The 18,599-nt window shown below is 39.0% G+C and overlaps 1 protein-coding gene across 2 annotated transcripts in view; it reads right to left on the reverse strand.

Annotated features, from left to right (window-relative positions):
- ZZEF1 (zinc finger ZZ-type and EF-hand domain containing 1) overlaps positions 1-18,599 on the reverse strand; it is a 57,300-nt gene that overhangs the window by 14,263 nt on the left and 24,438 nt on the right. Inside the window, exons 25-44 of one of the 2 annotated variants that reach the window (XM_064394648.1) lie at positions 16,881-17,029; positions 16,267-16,507; positions 14,678-14,757; positions 13,701-13,794; positions 12,627-13,143; positions 11,883-12,047; positions 11,102-11,221; positions 10,059-10,220; positions 9,231-9,360; positions 8,844-8,982; positions 7,757-7,922; positions 7,040-7,302; positions 5,902-6,074; positions 5,183-5,330; positions 4,486-4,622; positions 3,795-4,072; positions 2,545-2,719; positions 1,877-2,009; positions 697-893; positions 20-139 (exon numbers count right to left, since the gene is read on the reverse strand). In XM_064394648.1, the coding sequence (XP_064250718.1) occupies positions 20-139; positions 697-893; positions 1,877-2,009; positions 2,545-2,719; positions 3,795-4,072; positions 4,486-4,622; positions 5,183-5,330; positions 5,902-6,074; positions 7,040-7,302; positions 7,757-7,922; positions 8,844-8,982; positions 9,231-9,360; positions 10,059-10,220; positions 11,102-11,221; positions 11,883-12,047; positions 12,627-13,143; positions 13,701-13,794; positions 14,678-14,757; positions 16,267-16,507; positions 16,881-17,029 (3,587 nt within the window). Of the gene's footprint in view, positions 1-19; positions 140-696; positions 894-1,876; positions 2,010-2,544; positions 2,720-3,794; positions 4,073-4,485; positions 4,626-5,182; positions 5,331-5,901; positions 6,075-7,039; positions 7,303-7,756; positions 7,923-8,843; positions 8,983-9,230; positions 9,361-10,058; positions 10,221-11,101; positions 11,222-11,882; positions 12,048-12,626; positions 13,144-13,700; positions 13,795-14,677; positions 14,758-16,266; positions 16,508-16,880; positions 17,030-18,599 lie in introns of both variants that reach the window. The other variant, XM_064394646.1, reaches the window with a different exon arrangement.

The raw sequence follows: 18,599 nt of genomic DNA on the forward strand, positions 1-18,599 counted from the left end.
AAAATGTCACTTTTCTTACCTCCAAGTCTCGGAGAAGCCAAGTCTTACTGAAGCCAGTTCCTTTGCTACACTTCTTCACTAGAAGTTTGAGTAAACCAGACTGAAGAAAGGCAGACTGGATCTCCTTAAAGCCATGAATCTGCACACACAGACACACACACACAAATAAATAACTAAAAAAGGAACAATGCACCACAGTGCTTGTGAGGTCTTGTCACACAGCTTTGGGTGAATTTCCTGCCCAGATGAACTACACTGGGAATCTTTTCCTTTCATTTCCCTAAAATAAAAATCCTCACTTCAGATCCTTAAAGATATCATCTATGATGTGCACAGAGTAGTAACTGAGAATCTGTTTTGATCTGACACTCAAAAAAAAATTTAAAAAAAATCCTGTTCAAATACTTCAGGAGTGAGAAAAATGAGCTTCACTCCATAAAATGTTACCTCTAGGAATTTCTTCCTGAGGTCTCCTGAATGGCTGGCCCCCACAGAGGAGAAGCAAAACAACTCTGCAGCTCAACAAAAGCTATTTAAAGCCCAGCAACATTTCCAACCCCCCAGAGAGTGGGAATAAAGGGATCCAGCTGTGACAGAAATGCCCTTGTGGCAATTCCCCAGTGGGCTCAGTCAATACCCTGCAGCACAGGGTAGAACATGAATTTTTATTTCTCTATCATATTCTGTGGCAGGTACCTTCAGAGTTCTGTACAGCCCCTTCAGAGCCAGGGACAAGACCCAGGTTGTTTCCACTGCCTCAGCATAGCTGCTGTCCATGCTGGTCTGCAGGAGGTGGGTGGAGATGAGGACAAAGTGCTGCAGGTACTGCCTCAGCTGGGTCTGGGAATCACTGCCTTCCTGCTCACACTTCTGAATCAACTGATAGTCTTTCACTACAAGAGAGAAAAAACACAATTCACTTGGATCACATCAAAATGTTGTAGAGTCATGTCTTAGTAGATATGAGTAGGCTGAGATATGAGACATCCTTACATCAATCATGTTCTAATAAAGGTCTTATACAGAAATTATCTCAGATTCCCTGAACAGTCAAGAAAGTATTTAATTTTTCAGTACAAGTTCAAAATCCCCAGGTCACTCCTGGCAACAGCACATATTTGCACATTAGCAGTACAGTGTGCAAAGTAGCTCGTGTTGTATTTTACAGTTAAAATGGGGAAAATTCTGACCTGCAATTGATATAATGAAATAAATACTGCTGATCTTACTGTTTAAAATGTCAACAGTTAAACAAAAAGAAAAGCTTTTCTATTCAAATCTTCATTGAATATCAAAAAGTGGTTTAGTCTGTTGATTTTTCCAAATGTCTTTTACACAAATTCAGTAGTCAAATCTTAGGACAACCTTTGCTTTATTAACTTCACTATATGAGGTCATACAAAGAGAAAAGCCCTTGCTTCTAAAAACCCAACTGACTTGCTATATATTAAATATTTCACTTGGTCTCAAATTGTAGGAATATCCAAACTGTTTTTAAATTAGCGATTTTTCTAAAACATTAAGCACAAGTTAGTAAAGGATAAGACACAAGCACTACACAAATCTGAAACAGAAACAACTACTTCATCTTCATCAAAAGCCTGTTTCTGAGATTTTTCAATCAACAGAATGGTCTCAACAGCTTTCTAAATCCTTCTCTTAATAAAAATAATTGAAGTAATTACGGCAGAAGCTTCACAATTTTGCAGTGACCTGCAAGCAGGATCTGGTAACCTATGAGCAGAAAGTCAGAAAACTTACTAACAATGGAATTCAAACTCTGCAGAGCTGCACAGTGGTCTAGTTAACATTTGCTTTTAACAAACTGTAAGGAAATACTCTGTGATTCTCTGATAAAACAAAAATGTTACAGAACCTGTTTTTCTCTTTCGGGTTTTGATGTCTACAACCACTGCCCTGTTTTTCTCAGTGAAGTGCTTCAGGATGATCACATTATGAGGCTCATTAGCATTGTCCATGTACACAGAACGAGTGCCCATACACAGCACCTGGAATGGCAGCACAACTTCAGTTAGGATTTGGAACACTTATTTACAAATACACAGCCATGTCTTATATTGGTTACATTTGCTTATTCTTGCCATTGTATTTTTTAGCTGAACCACTGTTTGATGCCTGGTATTTGCTGGTTTTTAGAAAACAGAAGTTGAATTCTATAAAAGAAATGTCTACAACAACCAACTCAATGTTCCATAGGCAATGTATCAGCTATGAACATCAAGATGGAGAATGGATTGTTTTGCTTGTACAAAAGTCCTTTTAGATACTGAAACAAATAAAGCTGGTTTGCTTGTAGCAGTTATAAGCAACATCCAAAAAAATGCCAGGCAAAACCAGCTCATTATTCTTCATTAGATAAATGTTAATTGTGCACAAGTGGAAAGATGTCAACTCTGACACACATCAGATTTTGAGAGTTTAGAAAGGCTGTCTCCCATTGCTGGAATCTGTAGCATTTAGAAAGGGATACTTAAAAGCTTTTGTTTCCAGTTTTGTTTCTTTTAGGACTGACAGGCTACTTACCTCAGGAAAGCCAACCAGCACCAACAGAGTGAAGATGTTGGTGTGCTTTAGCTGGAAGGGCAGCTGCTTTATGCAGTGGTCAGTGAAAGCAGCAATGACATGGTGCCACTGTGCAGAGGAGTTCAGAGCCCGCAGGATGTCTGCCATGGAGCTCGCCCAGTCCAGCCCCACGCGGCTGCAAAGCAAGAGCAGGCTGCTTTAGGAGGGCTGACTGCACACTGTCCTGAAGCTATTCCTCCTCAAGACAGCAAATCACTGATCATCTGTCACAGCTGCAGCTTTCAAATTGTTACAGAACTGTTTTTGCAAGTACTTGAAACTTTAATCCCAGCTGACACATGAATTCTGCTTTGTTTTCCACAGAGCATAAATACTATTCTGCTTTCTGAAAGGGTCTACTGTCCCAAATCAAAGTGTGCCTGAACATTGCCACTGTTAACTCTGAATTTTAGTTTAGAACTCAGAAGAGGTTTACATCCCATGTACGTGACCACCTGCTCACTCTCTAGATCACACAAATAACCTACAGGGACTGGTCTCCAACACTAAAGTTAGTTTTTGAGAAAATCCTTTCCCTCAGCTTATGCTTTGGATATTCTCAAATTTTGTATGCTTTTCATAAATTTTAAAATAATTAAAACAATTCCATATGCTTTCCTATTTGTTTATGAACTCTCCCAGTAAAACACATCTACAATAAAAAATAAATCACATTTAACAGGCATGACATTAATCTCAGAATGCTTGAGAACTTTCTCAAGATCTTCCAAATCTGTTGTTGTTTATAGTGAAATTGTTGTTTCCAGTGCAATTTCACAATAAAAAACCTCTCTCTCAAGTACTCTTACATAGTAGGGCCAGATCCAGAAGTCAGCACTGGTGATAGTTATGTGACACACCCTCCTCCTTTCCCAAGTTACACAAGGGATTTGTAACAATGTGAGAGAATGAATGGCACACAAAAAGTAAAGGACTGTATTTTTGGCTTTCCTCATAGTTTCCAAACCTCAATTCCTCCTCCATGACATGCTGTGTAGGTAAGCACAGGAAATTAGGCCATTCCTCAGCAGCCAGCCTTCTGGAAGGAAATCAGGATTCCCACTGCAATAAAGGCTGCAGGTGCTAAGCCCCTTCCATGGCCAGGTACATTAATTACCTTTCTATTAAAAAGCCTCTATGTACAAGGCATACATGAAAAAAAAAAATACTGTTCAGCAGAGATTAATTGATTGGGTTAAGGTAAGAAGCACCTGTCTAAACACACAGCTCCCAGACTGAACAGAAGATGAGTTGTCTTCCATCCTTCTGGCACTGTAGATCCATCTCCTGGTACAAACAAATTATGTTTGGCTGAAAGGATTTTAGTCACAGCAGCATCCACTTCTGCAGGCATAAGCCTGAGGATTAACTGGCCCAGGAGTCCCAAGGTTAAATGATAAGTTTCATTCAGGTGGCCAGCATTTGAGATTACAACATGAAACATCAGTGGAAGTATTTGTTCCAGGTTGATCAGAGACATTGTGGAGCCCTGTGGAGAGAGAAAAATCTCAGTGAGGCAGGGAAAGAAAACAAGATTTTTAGTCAAAGTCAGCATATGCAAAAGCTTCTATTCTGAAGGTCTTTCAAATGGACAGAAGTAATGAGAAACTATATTCCTACTTTGGTTATTGGCCCTGGCATGTGAAGCTAAACTGAAGACTTAAACTCTGCTAAACAGTTAAGACTCTACTTCACAGATACATTAAAATTCCCTTCCCTCTCCCTTCACCCAGGAACAAGCCCTTACATTCCTTAGTGATGTCAGTGTCTGAAGACATTCTAATTCACATTTCATAACATGTAAACAACATGGGTCCATATCCCACATTTAATTCCTGTGAATTTTATTCATGTTATTTGAGCACATAGAAAAAAAACCACATGGAAGGAAAAAGAACTAACTGATTTGAAAGGTGGTAACATAGCTGCCAGCAACCCCAAAATCCTCTTCTGAGAGCATTCAGCAAAAACTTGTTCCTGGCTAGGTATTAAAACCTTCTCTGTTGGTTTTGGGGTTGAATCCTCTGAGACAGAGTCACCTGCTTTGTAAATAAAAACAAAATAAGAAAATCCCCTAAGTGACATTAAAAATAAATAAGTGATAGCTTAATTTTTATAATCCAAATCTAAAAATAAATAGAAATTATAAAAAAGAATTATTACAATTTAAAAATAAAATCTTTTTAGAAGTGTATAGAAACAGAAGGTAATGAAATTTATACCATCTAGTAAAACATATAAAGGACAGTGCTAGACAGAACCATTTAACTTTCAAAATTCTTACAATCCCAGATTTAATTTTAACAGGATAAGACACTTATTTTCTGGTTCCAAGTGCATCAGAACACACAAGTGTTGTGTTAGACCAACAGTGACTATTATCTCCATACATGGATAAATACTTGTGGAAATCTACTCTGATTTCCAGACTCCTTTAAACAGACTGCAAGGCATTTGTTCAAAGCAATGTCTGGCAGGTTTTCACAAAGCAGACACAGACATTAGAAAATACGCAAAACTGAATTAGGAATAAAAAAGACAGCTGTTTGCAGATGAGTGGATGTTTCTGTGACAGGGAAAATAAGAAATTATGTTTTACCTGTTGCAGGAACATTCCCATCCACAGACAAGTCTGACTCATGTCTCACAACAGCTTTCTTTGCAGAGACAGGTTTGATTTCAATTTCTTGTTTTCCTACTTTATCTTCTGCAGGAGACTGGATTTCCTTGTGAGTATCTCCTTTCCCCTAAAAATAAAACAGAAGTATTAAAAGATTAAAACAAAATGGAATACCTGCAGGAACAAGCATGGAAAGAATTCAGTCATCTGCACTTTACCAACATTTTTCTTTGAGTATCAAAACCTTCCAGTAAAGAATTTGTTGATGTATTCATGTCTTAAGTTTCTATACAACTAAATTATGTTATTTTATTTTGCTCATATCTCCCTGCATAAAACTATTACACTATAATAGTTTTAAAAACTGTATAAAACTGTAAGAAACTCATAATAATACTCAAGAGTGCTAACAACCAGGGACATAACAGCCCTTTCACAAAGAACAAGACATGCCCCTCTCCTGTAACACTTTTGTGAAAATTCAGAACTTTGTTCAGTTCAGAACAAAAGTTTTTGATCAGCCAGATCTAATGAAAAAAACAACTGTCCCCTTTCCCCCCAGCTTTTACCTACAAATGAAATCATTACTATCCCTTATTTCAGTCCCACATTCAGAATAGGGTGTTTAAGCACCTGAAGATGTTTATTATCAGATCACATGTCTGATATCAGGGGTTCTGGAGATAACAGCTACTTACACTACGATGCACCAAGGAGCCTGTGCTGCGTTTCTCATCTCTTCCCTTCCCTGCTCTATCACCAGGATGACTTTTTGGAGCACTGTCTGTGGGAGGACTGCCTGCAACAGTGTCATTCTCTGAGATGGTCTCATCTTCTGGTAACATGCAGAGGAGAGCTAAATTTTTCAGTCCTGGGAGCAAAAAAGTTATGAAAGTTATTTAGCTGTTGAGTGGCAAGACAGACAAAAAGCAGAACTGAAACACTTTAAAAGAGAACTCCAAACTACTTACAGAATTCTTTTGAACATTAACTTAATCAAAAACATATTTTCTATCAAGCTCATATAATTATGTAGTGTCATTAAATACTAGTGATGGACAGATGGTGACATCTTCCACCTCAAAGATGCCATTAGATAGAGGTCTTAATTTAAGAAAACAGTAGAGTGTAAATTAGGAATAGCAAATGACATATGTCTTATTTTTCAATTTTCTGACCACCTGCACAACAGAACTGTATACTGTAAACAGATTAATTAATGAGTATGTGTAAGTATTTGGTGGTGGTGGTATTTCAGTTGTATTAGAGCTGCTCACAAAAACTACCAGCACCTTATTTGAATTTTAGTCTAGAATTTTTGATACATTCAAAATAGGTCCCTACTGTATAACCCTACTTTCTGTAGTAGGTCTTTGTTCACAGAAACCCCCATTTCCAGACAAATCAACACCACTGCCAGAAATTTATACCACAAACACAGTTTAAAATCTCTTCCCATGAGATGCAGAACAAAAAACTTTTTCCACTAAGTTATTTGCTGTCCTTCAGCTGTCAGTGATACATTACAAAAAGAACATGAAGCTGTATTGACTGATCCCTTTACAACAGCTAAGATGGAAAAAAAAACAACCAGAGACTTGCCAAGTTGTGTCCAATGTTTATGTAAGCATAAAATTAGTTTTCTCAAGCACTCTATTTTCCATGTTCCAACGACCCTGAACGACACTTGTTCTACATTTGCTTTCTACATAAACAGTTATTCTCAGTGAAGTACACAGTAGCTTCCCCTTTCCTTTGGAAACTTTCAAGTCAGTAACCACAGACATTTCTGACACTTGTAGAAGGCATTGTTCAGAGCAGGAGGAGCTGACTCACCTTTTCCGTGCTGTGCTTTCATCAGGCAGTCCCCAATGAGCTGAATGCACTGATGCTGCAGAACTCTGGCATGGCTGAGGATCTGGGGATCCAGCTGCTCTCCTTCTACTTCCTCCCCATTTGCCAGATCTGCACTGTAGAGGGTGAGGGCAGCAAAGAGCAGCCAGGAGTAGTTGTGGACGTAGGGCTGGATGAGGCGCTGGCGGTCACTGATGCGGATGGTCACCATGGGGTACACTGTGATGCTGTGGGTGGGCAGGTGGCTGCAAGGACAAGGGACAGTTTTAGGAATGCAGCTTTTGGTTTTCTGCTAACCAACATAGTCGGTCAACACAAACTATCTTCAGAGGAAACTACTTGAAACCCAACACATTCCAGAGGTTCAAACTGCTGACCAGGGTTTTATGACCTCTGGTGTCAAGCACTGAAAACTGTTTCCACAGTAGGGATTGTCTCTTCTCTCCTGTCATACAGGACTGGTAACTCCTTCTGCAGCTTTCCTAGCCACATCCAGAAAACAATTGCTACCAAGTGACTTCAGAGGCTGAGGCAGCTTTCCAGACATTTTTGCCAAACTGGTCCTTTGTTTCCCCAAAGGACACCAAGGAGATGTCAGACACAGCTTTATAGGAAACACAATGAGAATGACTGATTTTATTTAGGTACTAAATACTGTCTTTCTGCCACATGGGGGAAAGCAAATCACATTTTTAATACCTGTCAGAGTATTTCTTTGCATGATAGCAACCATAGCAAAGGTCAAAGTCATCACAAACATTGCAGTTCATTCTCCGACCTATGATAACTCCTTGGCAGTGATCACAGGCATATTCCATGTTCACCATTTCATGGTCATCCTCATGTCCTTCAGGTTTAACTCCACCTGTAAAGAAAGACTTCCCTGTAAATCTTTTTGACAAAGGACCTTTCCTAACTTCAAGTTCACATTCATACTAGGGAAAGAACACTTAAACATGTCTAAAAAACCCAAGAGAAAAGTGTTTGACTTTATTTTGTGTATAACTGTCCTGGGTTTCAAGATGTGAGTAGGAGTGTGTATTCTATTCCATCTGTTAGAGGTAGGACAGTTATCTTCTGTTCACTGGGCCACCTGTTAAAACCAGGTGGGGCAGTTTTCTTTATCTCTCCCACAGCCAATCCTCCCTCCAGGAGATCTCTGCTCTTCATGGCCACTGAGTGTCCCTGCAGGGCTGATCAAATTCCAGCATCCCATGGGGAGATGCTCCGCCCAGGGCAGGAGCCAAGCATTCCTACCTGGATCCAATCTGAGCCTGGAACAGCACAGCAGCCTTTGCCCACTGCATTCCCAGAGGAGCAGCTTTCTTCTGCCCTGCATTCCCAGAGGGAGAGCAGGCCCATCTCCAGCAGCCCTGGAGCTTCAGAGGAAAACTCCCCCCTTGTGCAGGATCCCTGCTCCAGCAGAAGCACAGCTGGCACTGCAGGAGGGCTGAGCCCCCATGGGATGGGACTGTGCCACCACCCTGACCCACAGGGCTCAGCTCCTGCTCTGACTCTGGCAGTGTTGTTTTGTGTTAGTGCATTTTTCTATTTTTATTTTCTTCCCTAATAAAGAACTGTTATTCCTACTCCCATATCTTTGCCTGAGAGCCCCTTAATTTCAGAATTACAATAATTCAGAGGGAAGGGGTTTGCATTTTCCATTTCAGGGGAGGCTCCTGCCTTCCTTAGCAGACACCTGTCTTTTCAAACCAAGACAATAATTTCCAAGATACTGTTTTGGTTTCAAATACAAGGTTTTGAGGGGTTATTTAGTGGTTCTTACCAAGGAAACAGGTTTTACACAGATCCATGTCATTGCACTGCAGACAGCGGTAGCGATGCCACGGCGCGATTTCGTCACAGCCATCACAGGAGATGTCCACGTTTAACAGGTCACAGTAACGAGCCACAAACATGTGCATCTGCAGCAATAAACCACCACAATTTACTTGAGTGTTATTTCTGACTTTGACAAAGCTTCAGACACGAAGCAGAACATTTCCCCTGCCAAAAATGAATTGGGATATTTTAATCATTTTAGACTCTTGAAAGTCTACAGAGATCCAGCTAATAAAAATTAACAATAAACCAGACTCCTTTCTGCCCTTTAGGCTTTTAAAGGTCTCTTATTTACCCCTTCTGCAGGTAAACATACAAAACATGAGGTCACCTTTCTCTGCTTCTCTGGGTCAGCTTGAGCTATCTTTTCATACCACGTCTCAAACATTACATCCTGACATTCATCCATCCATTCACAGTTTTGCTTGTAGTCTGCAATTTCATCTTCTTCACTCCACTGACTAAAAGAAAAGCAAGCTTAAAATTAAGTTTGAATGCTATCAGGCTTCCCCTTAATAAAGCTTTACTTTTTAATGAAGAACAAAGTGCTATAACATGCTAATAAAAACAGAATTGTGAGAAATCCCATTCACTCAGCTAATAAATGACCATACAGACACCTGGTTCTTGATTCTGTGACATATTCTTAAATACCTGTGGGGACCATAATGCAAAAATTAGGAAAATCTACTCTTACAAAACAGCTTTTGGAATGCTGGCAGATCAGATCAAAAGTTTCAAGTTTTTTTGGCCTTCACATTTGCTCATGTGCAAGTACAACTACTATAAAATTGCCATATGAAGGCGTTAAAAACATTTGACATTAATCAAGGCAATAAACAGTATTATATACCTCCTGCTACACTGCTAAACAAGCAAAGTGTTCCAGTAGCAATCAGGTTAAACATTAAATTCCAATAGTTTTGCAAAAACTATTGAAATACTGAAATTTCGATATTAAAATATTGAAATTTTTTTGCTGAATACAGCAAAAAAAAAATGAAATACTTCAGATAAGCCCTTGGATACTGACCAGAATTATGCCATACTTGTTAATAGTACCCTTACTGCTTGTTCCAGCACGAAGTTCAGGAACCCTCCTGGGTAAAATGGAATCAGTATTTAGCAGCATGTGAAAGCTGCATTCCTCCTGACTCACCAAATGACACTGTCATGGATACTGATGTTCTCCTGTGATGTTGTCATGAGGAGATGTGGCAGCTGGATCTCAACAAAGAAGGAAAGATCACTGGGCTCCCAGCTCATGTCCAAGAGGTGCAGGAGAGCTGTCTGCACACAGGATAAGGCAGGAAGCAACGACCTAAATAAAAACAAAAGACATTAAAACACGACAGCTCTAAAGCTGACCTAAAGTTGACAGACCTAGAGTTGTGTGTGAAGAGGAAGGGTAGAAAAACCCCTACACACTGATTTTCAGGCTTTACTATGCATTAAAGTAACTCTGTGGCAGGAACTCAGGTTTATCAAAGTATTCAACTTACACAATTTATCAAGTACACATTATAGAATTTGAAAGAAAAACAGTTTTCCTTCTGGATTCAGTTAAGATCAAGATAATGTTGTTGTCTGAGCATTAGAAGGAGGGTTTGTCTCTTCTCTACAGTACAGCATTTTCTTGGTATTTGGCAGAATTTATTCTGTTTGAAACCTTTTTGTCATTTTCAATTGAATCTGAACAAAGGACTTGAAAGTTATTGTCAGAGAGACTGCCATTATAGCCATAAAATTCTCATTTCTCTAGGACACCTGGCTATAAATACTCCAAATTCTAACCAGAATGTTGCCAAAACATGAGTTTTAACATTAAAGCATGGCTGCAGAATTGCCATGTTTTTTGTGGCATTACTCTTGACCAAATATTCCATGATAAATTTACTATTTCTAGTATTTTGCTACTAAGTTCAGAGACACACTGCAGAATTGTAACTACAAAATGCAGTAAGTCAAGTTTTTAACACTGATAACTTTTTGTGCTTTTCTTTATTCCTTTAGTAATAAAAAGCCAACTTGGCATTTTTGATCACAAGATCAAGGCTCCTCATTTAGTTCTGTAAAGAATAGAAAGTACAGACAAATCTAATGAAGACATTAAATGACAAATAAAAAATTACAAAGAGGAGGTGCGGAGGAATGCAAAAAATAAAAAAAAATCACATAAATAAAGCAAACAAGGTACTGTACCTGTCATTAATTGTACTAAATCCCTTCACAGAATTTACCAGGAACAAAACAAGCTTATAGTAGGACTCTCGAATCTCCTTGTGTAGCTCAGCCCCACAGCCTTCCAAGTTTCCAAAGTAGCTGCAAATTAAAGAGTTATTTTAGTAGCCTAGTATTCATTGTGATATTTTAGGTAGCATGATGTGTGCAAATTTTACAAACAGGCCCTTTTTAACCCCTCTCCACAAGTGTGAAGGATGTTAGTTTTATTTAAAAATGCAGTCTAGAAGTTTCAAACAAAAATGAAAGAATCCTGTACCAGGAATCAGAAGTGAAGAAATGGAACAGGCAAAGAGAATATTCTCATAGCACTAAGAAGAGAACATTCCTTTAAATTAAAAAGGAATTAAAAGTTGCTTTATGAAAATCTAATCAAGATCTTAAAGGAAGTCAGTGCATTGCAAGGTGACCACAGAAAGCTCCTGACAATTGAGAAGCCAAGAGACAGAGCTGTGACAGCACTGGCCAGACACAACATAGAAATCAGAGCTAAACATGTTCATGGCATGAACAGCTGTGCAGTTAAGTCCCACTTGAAAATAATTATTAATTTCTGGGGGGTTTTTTTAATGAAGAACACAAGATATGCCTAATAGCCTGAAAACTAACCTCAAGTCATATTTTTATTATCCACATGGATTAAAAATCAGAACTTTCTACTCTTGTCAATATACATACTGGAGTAACACAAGAACTAAGACAGTAAATCACATGGCTGAGATTTGCCTAAATAATTACTTACTTTGTAAAATCTTTCTGACAGGCCAGAAGTTCAAGGAGAAAAAGCACACAGGGTGGGTGAAAGCAGTGTGGCTGCCCAAGTGAGTCCAGGCACTGGCGGATGGTCTTGAGCACTTCCAAAATACTCTGCCCTTGGGATTTTCTCAAAGCAAGAACCTTTAAAACACTGAAAGAAAAAAAAATCAGTGAAAACTTCAAAACACTGTGCTTAAAACAACACAAAGAACAATTCAAGAAGTGTTTGACTAGTTACACTATTGCTTTGTATTAGCTGGAGTGAGTAATAAAGCTTCGAACAGAATCCAGCTCTTCCTGCACCACTCCAAAACAGGCAAGCTCAGAATTGGAAATCTCTCTTTTGATTTGTTTTCAGAACACCAGGTAATTTAATAAGAGATGCAACTTGTCTCTATTTGGTACCAAGGATTGGTAATAGTAATACACTATATCCCTGCTTTTGTAGACAAAAAGCAAAACGCCTCTGCAAACACATCTGAGGAAACAAGACAATAAATTGCCAAGTGACTGTTTTTTACATTCTGCTCTATGTGACAGAAGCAAATGAAATGAAATAGTACTGAGTCCTTACATCCCTGTGAATAACTGAAGTTTGATACATAAGCCTGACAACTGTTTGTATACAAAATATTCTGCCATATTATGTTGCTGCTAAAATATTTTATTCCACCTGAAGAGGTGTGAACACAAGCTTCTGTATAACTGACAACATTCTCAATTTTCTTACCTTTCATGTGAAAGTGATTGATCCTTAATAAAGTCTAATATGCTCTTCAAAATAGGATATTTTTCCTTCACAGTGGGCACAGGTCTTGGCTCTTCCATGGACCTGAAGGACAGCAGCCTCAGTCTCCCATGGCCCAGCTGAGACTTGCGGGTAGGAGTGGAAGGAGGTGATGACACATCTTCTTGCTGTGAAACTGTACTTTCAACAGGCTTACTATGAAATGCAGATGCAGCTTCTGCTTGGTGGAGGTCTGGAATTTGTTTAACTTTCAGATCAGACTGTGATGCCTGACCCCCCTCTTTTGAAACAGGGTGAATTCCTGCACTGGACGACACTGATGGGGCTGCCTGGAAGTCCATGTCCACAGCTGACCCTTGTCTTTGGCATTGATCACTCACATACTGCTGGGGATCATCCATGTCTTGGCCTTCCAAACTCTCTGAGGCAGAATCTTTTCTCTTTGCTCTTACGGGCAAAAAATTCAGTAACAAAAGGCTCTTCTGCACACAGAGTTTTGCTGCAGCATAAAAATTGGAAGAGTTAAAATCAAGACAACAGAACAACAAATTTGCTGTCTTATGCTTAGGAAGAAAGTGATTTATCTTATTTCTTATTTGAGACAGCTAGAAAATACTGTTTTTTCTTGTTATATTGATCATGATGGTACCAGTTGCTGAAGTTCAGATTTCCAAATGCTAATTCTGAATAATGACACTGAACCATATGAAGTACAGAGAAGTCAGTGAGAACACATTTTGTTCTAATAACAATCAGCTACTGTTCTAACATCAGTTAAATGGGGTAAGGAGTATCTACAAAAACAGATGAACATAAATTCAAAAGCAGGTGACCCAAGTGAAAGGTCACTCCCTGCAGAATTTTCCTACTGTTTTCTGCAGAGTCTGACAGAACACAATCCCAGACAATTAATCCAATGTACACTAGGTTATCTCTTAAGGTACAAAAAACTAAACCCAGTTGCTAACTTACCTTTCACAGCAAAAATAATGCCTTCAGGTTTACAATGCCTTCCTAAGCTACCTGGAATGCTCAAACATACAAGGCAACACTCACCGAGAGTTTCTGGGTTCACCTCACTTGCTTCTGTGTTCTGCTTCTCTTCAGCATCATTTCCCCTCCCCATCAGAGATTTCTGCTTCATTTCCAACTGCAGACAGGATGTTAATATAGTTAAAATATGATTCTCTCTGTGCCTCTATACAGCAAGGCAGGATGAAGACTGTAATGATTGAAAGGAATTTAATCTCAGGAATAGAAGACTGTAGTTACTATTCCCAGCTTTGCAGAGCAAACCACCCAGGAGCCTAAAGGAGCAGCACCTGAACTGTCAGAGCAGTACCAGCCTCACCCTGAGCTGCTTCAGCTTTGTAGGCTGAGGCCATTCCCTGTCTTGTGAATTGATGTGCACCAGTCCTCCAAGGAAAAGAAGGTTTCTCATTTACCCTCAGCATTTAGGAAAATGTAGACATCTAGTTGTGAGATAAAGTCCTCCAAAAAGATGTCACCCCCCTAGCAAGCTCTGTCAGATGCAAACATCACCTGTCATGCAATGGGTAAAGGCAATTACTCATCTTAACATGCATCTGCACCCACTGTAACTCTAGTACACCAACCTGCCAGGAATTCTGAGGCAGAAAAGAGGAGGGAGAAAGTCACAAGACAATGGATTGATGTCTAAGACACACTTCTTTCTATGTTATACCTCAAAAGAACTCCTACTGCAATGTAAGAATCTTCCTAATTTACAACATAAGGTCTTGCTAAAATATAACACAAATTTAATTGACTTTCAGTCAAATTCAGTCCTAACTACCCATGATGACACATCCGGGGCTGAAGAAAGGAGAGGAGTGTAAGGATGCAATTAAACATTTAAGTCCAAAGTTTCAAAGTTAACATATATTCTTTCCAAGTGAAAATAGTTGATGTAGAATAATTGAAGAAAAAACTGTTCCACCCCACTCCTTAACATTGCATTGTAAAGTACTAAAGTAAATGACATTAATAGAGATCCTCCTGAGTGTTCTTACCATCCATATTCTAATGGAATCAGCCAGGGAATATACTTGTGCAAACTCATCACTCAAAGGCACCTTGCCTCCACTGTTGACTGGAAATGAGAGAAAGAAGAGAGTCCTGTTTATTTACAGCTCCATTTTTATACAACTGCTTAACTAAAATTATACTACAGCCTTCCCTTCATCTCTTAGTCAATACTTGGAATTATACCTGTAAGAAAAATAGAGAATAAACATGCCAACTTTCATATGTCCTAAATACACAAACTACACCTTGACTGATTTATTTACAAAGTTAATTTACGAGTATCTTTCTCTTCTCTTCCCAAAATTGATGCCTGAAGCCATGGAAAATAAAACCCTCCCCTATGCATGCAATAACACTGATGTAAACTTATCACAAAAATCAACAAATGCTTAGCAGGAACTTAAAGCTCTATAGATGTATTGGTTTTCTCTACTGTTTTATACTATGAATTTCTAGAATGGACTTTCAAAATCAATTTGCAAAAATTGAAAACCTGACAAATCAGTTTCTATTCAAACTGCCCTGACAATGACTATGGACAAAGACATTCAGTCTCTCTTTCATTCTCCCTTTCTAATTTTTCTCCTGTATTCTTTTCAGCATCCCTTCTCCAAACTTCCCACAGCACAGGTGAACACAGGTCCTGAAATTAGTCTGCCCCAGCAGGTCCAGCAGATGAAGATACTGACAGAACAGAGGGATGGATTTCTCAAAGACTCATTAATATTTGTCCAGTTCTCAATGTCACTCAGAAAATTAGCTCAATTGTCAGACATAGACAAAATGACTAAAGGCAGTAACCACATTAGTCATCAGATCAGTCTTTGTGTCAGTCATTTTTACTCATAACTTCACAGCTCAAAAAATAGCTCAATCATTCTATGAAAATGTAAAATGTTTAGTCTCAAAATTATGACAAAAAGTGAAAACCTAAAATGAAATCCTTCAAAACCAAGTAACATCTTATTATCCAATACTTCATACATATCAATAAACTTAATGGAAGGATGCTCTAAGTCAAAAAGTTGTTCATTTTACCTACTGAAAAATACATAAATTGCAATACAATGGCCAGTAAAGTTAAAATCAAAACATTATTTTCTATTGAAAAAAAAAATTCTGAGGCTTGCAGGGCTGATTTCCACACAATGGTATTTTGGGAGATAATTCACACCTCCTCCAGCCCCAACAGTTAATAACAGAAGTTGCTGGTGGCTTTTTAGAAAAGGTACAATGTAGAAAATGATCCAAGAACCTCTAATAACTGGAGCCACACTGTTCTGAATTAAAGCCCCAGAGGACATCACGATTCTCTTTAGGTATAGCTTTACAGAATTAGAACTTCTGATGATTATGATTTTGCCAGTGCTCTGAAGACAAAAACATATGTTACTAAAAAAGAAACACTCTACAGAGAAAGCTTACCTAGTCTGCCTAAATGATAACTTTCAACACATCTTCTTTAAATTGCCCCACTGAACTGATTTTTAAATGTTATAAAGTCAGCTGTAAGAGAGCCTTTCACAAACTGTAAGTCTTCATTATTAAGATAATCTAATAATATTAGAGTTACCATATTTTTGAAGCTTCTCAAATAAATCTGGAGTGAGATACACCAAAGCAGCAAATGTTGAGTTCACAGCTTGATCAACAGTAGGACCAGCAACTATATCTGTCTTTGGGGTCTGTTTTTTACATGCCTGTATGAGTCCTTTGAAAAGTTCAGATTTTTGCCCACTGAAGTCCTGGGCAGGATCTGATTTTGCAAAGTCGATAAGAAAGTTACGGCAGACGTCGTGGGGAGAGCTCCGAGCCTGCAGGAAGGGAACAACACAGAACTGCAGTGCTGCCTGAGAGAAAACCATGAGTGCAATCCTAAATCAGCCTGCAGTTTATCCCTGCAGCTGAGCAAAGTGAACAATAAAAGACATCCCTGCACCAGGTGGGGAGTGAATGAGATGATCTTTGAAAGTCTCTCCAAACCATCTCACGATTCCATGAAAATGGAAATTAATAAAGGGCACAGAACAAGAGTTTCTTTCCCCCTTGGTATTTGAATCCAACAGCACAAATGACTCAAGTTCAGCACAGCAGTGTGCTTAAGGACATTCCAGCTCCATAAAGCCAATGAACCTGTGTGATGCACAGGGATTCCATGCCAAGGGGACACAAGCAGTGAGTGGGTACCTCGTTTTTGTCTTGGTGCTTGGCACTGTTTTGCCTGGCTCCCGGGAGTGCCTCAGGACACAGCTGATGCCTGAAGACAGGTTTCCACAGAGGAGAATTAAGAACCGAGGTTACTTTCAAAGGAGGCAAGTCTGCTTCACTACCTAATTCTGCAAGAAATTCAGAACAGACCCTTCAGTTACTAAATAATTTTCTTCATTTTTACAGATTAGTGAAAACAATAAATGTTAACAAACACTAGAGAAAAAAAAAACAAAACTACAACAAAAGTTAATGCAAATAGACTGAGAAAGTAATTTACCAATGTTCTCTATTTTTCTAACATGGTACAGAAAACTGATGTACCCTGTCATTAATGGCAGCATCAATATCTTATAGTGACAATCAGTATCTTATAGTGAAGGACTTTGAATCAAACATTTTCACTATATAACTACAGCAATCTTCTGATTTAAAAGCGTTTTAAAGCTATCTCTCCTACTAAGAATCTAATTTGTTATATCCAAGCATGCATATATTAAAAAAGGAAGAAAATATTCTCAAATACTTCAATTAGTTCCCTGAATTCACACATAAATAGCTGTCTAATTTTCCAAGGTAAATATGGACCACCTGACTGGAGCAAGAACTCTTCAGCCTTATTTAATTTCTCCTAAGTGGTGGATGGATTCAGATTTAGGAAGTTAGAGAGAAGTGTTATTGCTTTCAAATTAAACAATAAATATTTTTTAAAATTATTTATTAAAATTTCATGTACTTATGTTCAAGGTCAAAATCCTAACTGTACTTAACTACTATAATTAACCAAACTTAATTTGTGACTTCAAATTTCATTCAATACCAAATGCTCATGTGAAACTTAGAATCCTTTGTGTCCTAAGCCCTGTAATTTTTTTAGTTTGTTGGCTCCATATTCACACTCCCAGTGTGGGGTGGATGACAGCACCAGGGAACAATTTTAAATGGAAAAAGAAAAAAAAAGAACATACTATTTTATAAATGTAATTTGCTTAGTAGGATTACTTCCACATGTCCATGTCTTCCACGGACTAGCAACACAGCAATGTGGTAATCACATATCCTCTGAACAGAGACATAGCTGTCCCAGGATTTTCCTGGGAAGCTGTGACAAAGCTCAGAGAAAGAATTAAAACAATTATAATCTCAATCTCTGCACCTTCCAGGCAATCTCTGTTTGTCAAAGATGTCTACAAGAAGGAGTTGTCCCTTCTTGACCAATAGGTGAGAAAAGATTCCTAAAGGACAATTAGGTCTTAGGTCCACCATTGTTTCTGTAAAAACTGTGGATTTCTAATAATAAAATGCTTTTCATGCCTTATGATGATGGAGTCTCTGTATCACCTTTGTCTGTCCCTGATACCCCTTCAGTGACACACCGAGCCTTCCATGGGCTTGGAGCACGCCAAGCCTTCCGCGGGCTTGGAGCACGCCAAGCCTTCCGTGGGCTTGGAGCACGCCAAGGCTTCCGCGGGCTTGGAGCACGCCAAGCCTTCCGCGGGCTTGGAACACGCCAAGGCTTCCGCGGGCTTGGAACACGCCAAGGCTTCCGCGGGCTTGGAGCACGCCAAGCCTTCCGCGGGCTTGGAGCACGCCAAGGCTTCCACGTTCACGTGCGCGAAATACAAAAGGAACCCCATTTTCACAGGGGATCCTCAACACCAAGCCCCTGCAGCTCCTCTCTGCGGGGATGGAGCAGTG

Source organism: Passer domesticus, chromosome 19 (genome assembly GCF_036417665.1).
Source record: "Passer domesticus isolate bPasDom1 chromosome 19, bPasDom1.hap1, whole genome shotgun sequence".
Lineage (NCBI taxonomy): Eukaryota > Metazoa > Chordata > Aves > Passeriformes > Passeridae > Passer > Passer domesticus.